The sequence below is a fragment of the Pangasianodon hypophthalmus genome, chromosome 22, assembly GCF_027358585.1.
Source record: "Pangasianodon hypophthalmus isolate fPanHyp1 chromosome 22, fPanHyp1.pri, whole genome shotgun sequence".
Lineage (NCBI taxonomy): Eukaryota > Metazoa > Chordata > Actinopteri > Siluriformes > Pangasiidae > Pangasianodon > Pangasianodon hypophthalmus.
This window is the reverse complement of record NC_069731.1, coordinates 8598272-8609609: the sequence shown is the minus strand read 5'-3', so window position 1 is coordinate 8609609 and position 11338 is coordinate 8598272. Positions and strand designations below refer to the sequence as shown.

At 38.3% G+C, this 11338-nt stretch overlaps 1 protein-coding gene across 3 annotated transcripts; it reads right to left on the bottom strand.

Annotated features, from left to right (window-relative positions):
* Positions 1-1266: 1266 nt before the first annotated feature.
* osr2 (odd-skipped related transciption factor 2) lies at positions 1267-9214 on the bottom strand. Of its 3 annotated transcripts, none has more exons than XM_026923923.3 (4): positions 8891-9214; positions 4300-4995; positions 3891-3990; positions 1267-3529 (listed from the first exon to the last, which is right to left on the bottom strand). In XM_026923923.3, exons 2-4 carry the CDS (start codon positions 4956-4958, stop codon positions 3350-3352), a joined length of 939 nt encoding a protein of 312 aa, XP_026779724.1. In that variant the 5' UTR covers positions 4959-4995; positions 8891-9214; the 3' UTR covers positions 1267-3349. The 3 variants fall into 3 exon arrangements, with proteins under 3 accessions (XP_026779724.1, XP_026779723.1, XP_026779725.1); XM_026923922.3 differs by lacking the exon at positions 8891-9214 and adding an exon at positions 6694-7066 and having other exon boundaries at positions 1268-3529; XM_026923924.3 differs by lacking the exon at positions 8891-9214 and adding an exon at positions 6694-7064 and having other exon boundaries at positions 1268-3447.
* Positions 9215-11338: the final 2124 nt, after the last annotated feature.

The following is an 11338-nucleotide window of genomic DNA, read 5'->3' as shown; positions in this document are numbered from 1 at the left end:
TACGTGACAACGTTTTAGGTTTGCAGACTCTGGCTCTGATACAGCCTACGTCTCACAAGCGATGCTTTATGCTGACAAATTTATCTTGACAAGTATTATTGTGCATTATATAGCCTATCATCCTGTCTAGACGAGTCCAGCAGCAGGTCTGTGGATTAGGAGGCGCAGCTGAAATATCCAAACTGCTGAAGTGCTTGTTACACTTGCTATAGACAGTGCAATGTTACCCTGTAATTAAATACGATGCACATTAACTCCTCTTCATAACTGACTTACTGTAATTTCACATGTTTTTAACATTTATATTATGTTATATTATTACCTAAGCCTACACTTTAAATAAACTGTAAATGAATTATTATCGATCGTTTCAGTTACAGGCAGTAAGTTCTTGTGAAACAGTACTGACTGCTGCTTAAAATAGGCTATTTTTACCTCCTCTGTTGCTGTTATATAACTGTGATAATCAGAAGACTAGGCCTATTATTATTTTATCTAATTATAGTTTATATTGAAATAAGATCTAGTATCTAATTATCTAATTTTCAGGGTTTTAAGCTAATCAACGTACTGTGTTGTTATGCCAGGTATCCTGTGAAGTTAAAATCGTGGCTTTAGTGACTTTTGAAATCTTATACTAACATATTAAACCTTATACACATAATGATAAGCGTAATGATAAAAAATAAACGTTACTAATACTCCTCCTCCTCCTTCTTCCTCTTCTTCTTCTTCTTCTTCTTCTTTTACTATTACTACTACTACTACCACTACAAACAACAACAACAACAACAACAATAATAATAACAATAATAATAATAATAGTAGTAGTAGTAGTAGAAGTTGAACATTTGGATTTACTGTTGGATTTTATTGAAAAACACACTTGTATTAGATTTACTGTCTAAGCTGTAGAATAGGGATAATAAAAGACTAAAAGAATCGAATTTAAACTGGTAAGCTATGTCCTTACTATACATGATTAACAATATGTAATAATTAATTATAGACTTAATTGAAGTATATTTAGACTAATAAAAATGGTTTCTATGACAGAAGTAGCTTTCAGCAATACAGTACTCTATACCTATATTCTTCCTCACTGAAACATATAAAATACCTAACTGTAATCAAATTGTAAACTTATCTAACATGCCTATAAATGAAGAATGGACAGATTAACGTTGCTAAAATTGCGCATAAACATACTGTTATTAGATTTTGTTTTTACACACAAAAATTAAGTTGATTGTCCATAAGTATGAACATACCCTCCATATTACTCATTCTGAGTTCCTGGTTTTCTTTTTTCCTTCATATGAGATGGCAAAGTTCTATAAGGAGTAAGGAATAACCTGACTGACAAATTACATTAGTGATACAAGCTCATTTAAGCTGATACATAAGCTCCAATTTATTTATATTTTACAATTTGGCTGTATTTTCACATTTTTTTCATTATAGTGATCAAGTACAGATTGCATGATTTGCCATGTATAAGATTGGGATTCGTTTCAGCCTAACCCACAGTATGAACTTACACACAGTAAAACCCAGCTGAACATAGACAGCAGTTTAAAATAGTCCTAAATTGTTTTAAATTATTTATCATCTTTTTGGAAATTGGAGTTGTAGGTTAAACCTTTGCCCCAGGGAAACGCAGGTAAAAACATGCTGCTTATACTTTAAACTTTATTCTTTAAAGCAGTGTAGTTATTTCCCGTATAGGGCCTGATAGGACTGTTCAGGTTCACGGTGCAAGCAGCTCGGATGAAGGCGCAGTGTGGGCCATTGCATTTCACTCACTCACACTGCTGATAGATTGTGTCTCCTTCTGAAGCTAGATGTATGATGATTTATAATGGTATAACAATGACTGGTTAATAAGCTGTCATAATAATCTATTTGTTCAAGTCACTGAGCAAACTGCCTCTGAGCTGCTGATTATGGGCTACATGTTCATGGTGCTAAACCACTGTGTCATATTACCTGGTGATTCAGAACCAAAGGGCTGATGGTACAACGGTGTGTCTTCAGGGGTCTAAGCATTGGTGCCTTGTTATTAAAGATAAAGTCTTCTCACATATATCAAACTTCACCGTAGACTAACTGAATAATTTTAAAAACTTTTTTTTTTTTTTAAAAAAACTGCTTTTTTCGACCTACAGATGTAATTTCCAAATGCATGATTCGTTATTGTCAACAATAAACAAAGTTAATAGTCTAATTATACGTGACTACCTCGTGCAGTAGCTGCACTAGTTGCATCTCCCTCACACATAAACGCATAGATTATTCTGACAGCTTTACCAAACGTATCAGCAAACAAACCGCTAAAATCATCACTTTCATCAGCTTTTATTTTCGGGTGTACTTGACATTACTTGTACTTACAGGTTACTTCTATGGGTTATCGGGTTAAGTTATCTCAAAGAAAACACACATGTAGCTTTTAGAAACAACTTTATTAGAAGTAATATGTAGGCCTATCCTATATAATGGAACTACGTGTTGTTTTCGAAAGTGCGTTTTCAGTTGCATGCAGGAATAAGACCCTTGTAATTGGAGTTACTGTATTCAGACCAGCAGAAGAGCTGATTCTGATTGGACTGTTCACCGCGAGCTTATTGCACTACGTGATGACGTAAGAGCTTGCGTTTCGAGACTGTGTCGCTCGTTTCTGCCATCATTACCACCAGCTTGAAACAAAACGACTGCGTTTGGATAAGTAAAATGATTTGAATCAGTTTTAAGTGACATTAACCTAACGTTATTAGTTACAATATCCTACATTTATATTATTCCAACATACAATGTTACTTTGTTGTACCTAAAACTCAATGCAGTGCTATTTCGCACCTTAAGTATACCTCAGCGTTTACATTTCCGTTTGTTCATTATTGCTTAACCTTTATGGCAAAGGGATACTTCAATTTTTAAGCATAATGATTTCATCTAGGCTTACAGTGCACATGGTAAGAATTCATAATCCTGTTACAGGCTTTCACAACAACATCAAGAATAGGGTAGAGAGGTGAAATGGTTAGTCTAATTAGTTTAATAGTCCTTTGCGAAGTGCCATGAAATAGATCACTATCTTGACATCCAATTTTATTTCTACTATTCATTTCAACAAACATCCACATTTTAACACGGTTTATAATGGCTAATAGTTTCATTCATCCATCTTCAGTAACCGCTTTTGTAGATGTAGTAAAAATTCAGCATCACAGAGTCTCCAGCTATCTTCACTTTGGGTCTCATGTTCTGTCCAATAAAGGTGTCCCGAGATATCAGTAGGGAATTCTGCTATGTGCCACGGGCATTTGGTTTATTTTTGCTTTAGCTGCTAGTCCCGGTGGAGTGTGTGTGTCAAACTATGCCGTCGCAGGTCACAGTTGCGCCGAAACACCTTTCCGCAGAGCTCACAGGAGTAGGGCTTGATGTCTGTATGGGTGAGAAGGTGAGTTTTCAGATTACTTCTTTGATTAAAGGTTCTTCCGCATGTGGGGCATTTGTGAGGAGACTCCTGTTTAGATTTGAAGCAAGCAAAGTATTATTCCCTTTACATTTTAATCATAGGTGCTTAAATAGCATGTCTACATAAGCCTACTACAGTGACTCAGACAAGAAGTTATTAGCTGTCGTAAGGAGATGTCCAAATAAGGCAAAACATCCTGCCGTGACCAACAAGACCTTATTGTATTGGCTAAATATTTTCAGAATGGTGTTTCCATTATCCTGAGTGATAAAGCTCAAACTGTGTGATAAGGATGCATCTTTACCATGCGTTTATAGTCTTTTTTTTATTATTATTATTGTTATTACTGAGCTAAGAGATATGCGCAAAATTCGAACAGAATGGTGTCAGGACAACGGCAATATCTCACCTGCATATGTAATGTTTTATGAACTGCCAAAGTCCGTGACTGACAAAATCCCTTTCCACACTCTTGACATTTGAACGGTTTCTCCTTGGAGTGGATGTATCTGCAAGCATAACCAAAATCACGGTGCACGATGTTAGTTATCTGACTACAACAGGACATTATTCAGTGATGTATAGTTTGCCACGAATCAAATAATTAAAAATTGCATAAATCTTAGATGTGAATCTGCTACGACTTCAGTGCAGGCTGATCATTCAGTCTGCGCAAAATGTGTTACAACAACTATAAAGCACGAGCTAACTCTTACACGAATGCTAAGCCAGGTGGTCTATAAAGATGTGAGAAAGAAGTAAGCACCATAACGAAGTCATTTCCTTCGTAGAGAGAAAGTAAAGTTATATTCCCTTACCGGTGGTCTCGGAGGTGGTCCTGTCTCCTAAAAGCTTTATGGCAGATGTCGCAGGTGTAAGGCCTCTCGTCTGTGTGTGTGCGCTCATGGATTAGTAAGTTGTAGGACTTTGTAAAGTTTCTTCCACAGAATCTACAAATGAATTCCTTTTTGGTCTTTGACGGAAGCCTCCCGCGTGGGGGTTTTCTGTTTGGTGACAGTTTGTTTAACTCTGAGCTCTGGCTGCCGAGACCTGCTGTGAGCTTTAACAGGTCATCGGTCTTAGACTCGTCCTCTTGTGTAGCCGCAATAGCAAGGTTAGCAAAGTCAAATCGGGGTCTATCTTTGTGTAGGGCTGGAATTACATGAGTTATCGTTCCTTGTTTAGGATGAAAGAAGTGTGCAGTGAACGGTAACGCAGGGAGCGAGAATCGAAGATCCGTGAGGCCCTGCACAGCTGACATTTCAGTGATGGTTGATCGGAGTCCCTGCATGTGCGTGTAGCCCAAAGTCCAGTGGTTCATCTGCATCGTCTGCACCGTCCTGACGCCGTAGAGCCCGTGTAGGGGGTCGGCAGTGTGAGGTAAGGCAGGCCTGTGTGCTGCCTGGAGGAAAGAGTAGTTGGAAAGGTGGAGGGACGGATGTAGTGGGATGGGGGCCGGCAGAGTCTTACTCCCCATTTTCTAATCGATCACAAATGTTAATCTCCAAAAGGTCCTGTTAAAAATCAAACAGCCACCCAAATTAGCCTCTAGTAATCAATTTGGATGTAGCAGATAGTTAATCTAACCGAACCTAAAACGTATTGCAGTGATTTATATTTGAGCCATTACACATTTTCATAACTGCGAGAGAAAAGAAGAAAGGGGGAAACAAGGCTACGCTCTCTCTCTCTCTATATATATATATATATATATATATACACACACACACACACAATTAAAAGTTTGATACTTAAAACATTAGTGCTTGAACTCCTGTAGAGGCATTTGGTAGTCAGATATCTTTATGAGTGAAGTATTCTCGTAAAATTTGTGAAGTATCTCCTAGATTGTGGAGCCGCATTCATTCATTCATTCATTCATTCATTCATTCATTCATCACAAATTAAACAGAATCTAATCCAATTCGAAAGCTACCAGGGCATAATAATTGCATAAATAAGAGTTCAGTTTTCAGTGAGGTCCTATAAATGTGTATGTAACCTATCTCAAGTCTGATGTGACCGGTTTTAACCTCACAGAACTACCGGTACGGTAAAAGCTTTGCAGGCAGCGCGAGGAGCGCTCCTCTCCGAGGGAAGCTGAGAAACCAGGGAATATAACATCGCTGAACAAGAGCCTGTCGCTCCCACGTGAGAACTAGAGTTTGCAGCAATTTTTGCGTTAAATGCACGTTCACTGGGAGGCTTTGCCCATGCATCGATATTGTTTTGGCAGGATAATGACATATCCATCATTTATATGATATTTAATTCAACACAATTCCCTCCACAAAGGAAATTTAGTTAATGCATTAGCCTGTAGATCTGTAGGGCAGGAGATGTTCTGGAGGCTGCAACTGGACTCATCGAATAAGGTCTTGAATTTAACAAAACAAAGGGTCCTGTAGCCTAATTATTTCAGACGCTGTTGAATTTTCGACTTTGACAGGTTAGAATATATAGATTGAATTTTCTATAATAGCATGCCTCCCACAGAGGAACTGGCTGCAAAACAATTCACATGTTTAGGCCTATATTAATTCGTTCAATCTAATACGCCCGAACTAAATTATTTTATATTTTTCTTCATATTATTATGATTTTATAGTAACTGCTAATTCACAGGCACTTGTATGGAGGACGCTCCACGTACTCTAAGCCTAATAATGAACGGATTAAAAGCGTGTTATTAAAAACAGTGTAAAAATGATTGAAGCTTTCTGGAAGGAGACGTTTATTTGACAGTGCTCCAGTGTCAGCACTCCGTCTTTTATATTTATTGCTAATTCGATTGTCTGTTACACAATATCAGTGCACTGTAACTGATTCCATAAAGATAAATAACTATTTCGACTATTAGGCCCAATAGAGTCGCAGTTTAAATTACTTGCTTGTGATGTTGGTCTAAATATAAATTATTTCATGCATATGTCAGCGATATTGCCTCACACTGAAAAAATGCTGTTTTTTCCCCTCTGTTGTAAGTCTTGCTAATAATGCAGGTGGTTTATAGGTTAGTTAGTAGTGAACGATTAGTCTTAAAGGGAAATGAACTGAGTATGACATCCGAGTAATCCTCTTTGGTTGCCTTGTGTTTTCTTAGCCAATAGTTTGATCGAAAGACTGGATTTCCACAATGTATAACATGATCACATACCCAACAATATTAAGGGTAATAAATTACAAGAGATACACAACAGTTTAATTCTTACCCAGCTGATATGGACGCCAAGAGTCGCGCTCAGTGAGTGCCGTTTCTCAGTAATCCATAGCGGTCAGAACAAAACAAAGTCTACTGTGAAGCCCATACTAATCACAGAGATTTCTCCTTGGGAACTTTACAACTTTCGTTAACTTAACATCAAAGGCTGAACGTTTAAACATAACACGCAGTGTTTCTGTGTGAAACTTGGCTCGCTATGTACTGTTACAGGCAGAGATGTGTGAGCTCTTAGCTATATTGCGAGGTTGATTCAAGTGAGTGAAGCGCAACAAGTCCAGCACTTTTCATGGCTACAAGCTTCACAGCTATTAGCCCGCCCTCGACACGCCCTCTCCCGCCACCAGCTCCAGCGCTCTTCCCTGTTTATTTGGGTTTAGATAGCAACTAGGATTTAAATCAAAACAGTTCATCTATGAGGGTGTACTTCATTTAGTTACAGGAGATATTAAAAAGCTGATAGAAAAAAACGTTTTCAAAACTTGCCTTAAAAACTATAGCTTATAACTCAAATAAAACGGCTATCGGATCAGTATTATTGAGAACATATGATGACTTGTAAGTGGATGATATTTCACTGGCACGTCTAGGTCGTAGATAATATTCTGCACGTCCAAAGAGTCTGCAGTAACTTTTAAAATTTGGTCTTCTTGCGGACATAAACACAGTAGGCTATTTATGTGCCAGCAAATTTATGGCGTTGTGTTTCAGTGTAACTTATCGAATTTCAATTATTCCGAAATGTTTACATCTGGACCGATAATTTTCACATCCACATCCGCGAAGGCCCACTGAGTAGATTATTAAATGATCCTGCTAAAACGGTTGCACTGGTTTGTTTTTGCTCATAATATAGCAAAACAAAGGCAAATTAAGTTTTAAATAAAGCCAGAATAAAGATAATTAAATAACTATAACGTTATTTTAATTTTGGTCTATTATAAAAAGTTTAAAATCATTTAAATATCATATTAAAGCATATTTAAGAATTTCATTATTAGCTGGTAGGCTGGTTCTAGTTTATTCGCTTCAAACCTTTTACCCAAACTAAGCGCTAGAATTGAAGAGTTTACTTGCTGGGAAAATGAATGGACTGCCTGTGTTTTATCCTTTAATATGCTCCGAAGTCTTTTCAGTGTCCTGAAATGACCAAATTTCCACATTTGTATTCTTGTCCGTTATTCAAAATATTTAGGATAAATAAGGATTTATTTATTAAGATTTTGAGCACACCAGCACTGTAGAATATACTTGTACATATAATGACTTTTTTTTATCTGATGAAAGACATCAGGCTGTATGTGTCAGATATGATTTACTCAAAACCACAAGTCTTTAAAAAAAATCGATCTAATTTACATTCAAATACAGCAAAAATATATTTGTACTAAACCGTGAAAAACATAAGAAAAAAATCGATATTATCGTACCGCCAGACGTACCCCCTAACACACACACACACACACACACACACACACACACACACCACCACCACCACCAGTAGCACAACCAAACAAGGCTTCTGCATTTAATTTACATTAATCTTTCATTTTTGTTAGGCTATGGAAGTATTGGGCACACCTAATTATTATACCTGCTTCAGGAAATACACACAAACAATACACTTTAAGATGTGGCTCATTCTCATTATTTCTTCATTCTGTCTGGTATAAACCTTCAGATGTCCTCTAACAGGGTGAGCCCAGACTAAAGTGGCTGACATTCTGTCTGTCTGGACAAGGTTTGCCATTAGTGAAGCCACTGTTAATCGCACGCACACACACACACACACACACACACATCTGATTTCTCATAAGTGTGAAATGCTGTAGCTTATTTCACTTGATCTGTAATGGCTGCCCCTAACAATCAGCCAGTGACAGTCTGATCTCCGCCACCCAAACAGACACTGCTGATTCCTTTAGCAGCTGTGTACACACACGTGTCTAAACGGTTGATCCTGCAGTCCCGACATTTTAACTCTCATTATCTCAATTTGTCTTGGGACTCAGAGAACGGAGAGACAGTGAGTCAATATTCTTTCTGTACTTAAAATCAGTGATATGCAATGTTGGTCTATTCACATATTTAGCCTAGATATTTTGTCCGGAAATATGTATGAAATCAGTTATATATTACATAAAAAGACAAGAAAGAAGTCTCTGATTTTGAGAGAAATGTGTATTTACCTTTAGAGGAATGGCAATGGGGGGGCAGAGAGTGTTCTCTGACTGCTGAGGTGGGTTCTGCTTCAGGCAAAGTGAAGAACTGTTTCTCCAGTTTCAGAGACAGAGAGAAAGCGACAGGCGCATGGTGAGACAGGATGTCGTCCATGATGGCGGTGGGTTGATCTGCCCTGCTGTGGTTATACTCCCCCTCACTTACTCTCATCTTGCTGCCGTCTGGGGGGCTGCTTTCATCTTCTTCTCCCCTCAGTATGACATTTCATATATATTCACACCTCATAAAGTTTCAAGGATTAAGAAGTGCTCCTGAAATGGTTTTCTTCATTCAGTCTTGCAATGCTGTAATCGCTATAATTGACTGGGATTATTGTGCTTAAACTGCATTTTACTGAATTGTAGTGAAGTGGGGCAGAGTTTCCAATAACTTATTATTCAGCATATTAGAATATAAACTAAAGCTCTTATGAAAATAATCTCCTATTGTACAATCCTTCTAGTTTCATCTAGTATAGCTGATTATGATGTTTAGCCAGACTGTTCACACAAGCACAAGGAAGCACAAGACAAATGTCAGCAGGAGTGCATGTGCAAGCTGTATATAACATGAACAGATCATAGACATAAACCCTGATCTGTGAAACACTTGAGAAGGTTACAGTCTAATAATTCCTGAGAGAAATTAGACCTAGATTTCATGCCTTATTTGTCATAAGCTATTGTATTAAAATATTTTCCTTACTTTCTATAACTCGATACATAAATTCAGCAGTAATTGACACAGAGCTGACAATTTTTACTTAACTTCCTGACTGTCACAGAACACAAACACATCCCATCAGCTCTATAACAGGATAGCACCAGCTATAGAGCACGGTGTCCTGAATGTCACAGATTATTTATATAAAATAAATAACCTAACCAAACTGCGAGTGGTTTAGGCAAAGAATTTTTCTTTGCTGCTATAGGTTGCAGTTGAGGGTGTTTTTGGTATTCTTAAGACTTGAGAACTGTATGACGTGTTAAACATCATCCTTCCTGTTGACAGAGTTTTGGGGGTTGGCTGCCATTTGGGGTCTGAGCAGCATCATTAACCTCTCAAGTACTGCCGCAAGAGCATGTCTTTATGTTACTACAGTAAAGAGAATTTTATTTTTAAGATGCATTTAAAAAGCCCATTAAAGCCATTTTATTATCAGCTATGTGACTGGCTACAGTCCATTCATAAATGAAAGGCATGGAACGTATTTCTTTCAAATGAATCATGCTATAGAAAACACTGGACTATTAAACACACTGTTAATCTTCCACAGACAATTTATAATTTATTTTGCTAATTTTTCCCCTTTGTTCCATATACTTGCATCCTTTCTTTTTTTGCACTTCTGAATGTTATTTTACAATTAGATTGCCATGATGCCAGCTCTTTGCTCTCCAACAAATTCTGTTGCCTTTCAGGAACAGGTGCATATGACCAACCGTGTATAGACATCTGGCCATCACAACCTTTTCATCTTTCCCCCTTCCCCTCTTGCTACCCTAAGAGAGATGTCCCAAAGAGGAGACATTTAGTATTCACCACACTGAAAATAAAGTAGTTTGCAGTACTCAGCTTTTAGAAATGAAGGGATTTGGAGACCTCTCTCGTAGAACTATATTACTGCAAGCAGCTCATGTAAAAATATTTTGCAGTATTTTTAGTTAGAGGTGCTGTGAAGAGTGTGGCATGTGGGAGCGTGGTTTAGCGGGAGTCTGCAGTGGGAGTGTGGGGGAATGAGCAAATTAAGGTAGCACAACTGTCTCTCATTTGTAGATGCTTATTTAACATGCTGTTTTTCTTTAACCCAAGATGCTCTGCCTTCGGGTTATAATGAGTCACATGGAAGAGCGGTTCCTGGCAGCTTTTTGGTACCAGCAACTGATTCATGTGCTCTCCGGTTCGAATGTCCCAGCTCACTTGGTATAGCTGGTCTCAGACAATAGAAAAATGGGATAGCACCGCCCTAACTTGGACTTTCTCCCCACTGCCACCTGACTGAATGCATTCTTTAAAGTATTGTCGAGCAAATGTTCCAGTGGGAAATCCACTAGGTGTATTCATGGGGATGTGCACACTCACCTTCACTTCCCAGCACCTATTCAAAGCCAAATCGGGCTTTGGTAGCTCAAGGTCTGAACACCCAAATCCACCAAAGGCCTCATGTATACCCCCTTGAGTACTAACCAGCACTCTGTATGTCAGCTCTGGTTTGAGGGAGGGCTGTGGGACTGTGGAGATCCGGAGCACCTGACTCACATCCATCCTTGGGCACTCCACCTGGGAATGCCTTGGTTTTTCGCAGATCTATCAGACCTGCCTGGGTCCTGTTCCAGTTCTCTGGGACTCTGTGGCACCCTGGGAGGAAGAAGAAAAAGAACAAATAAGGTTAGAGCAAGACTAGGATTGGCCCACAC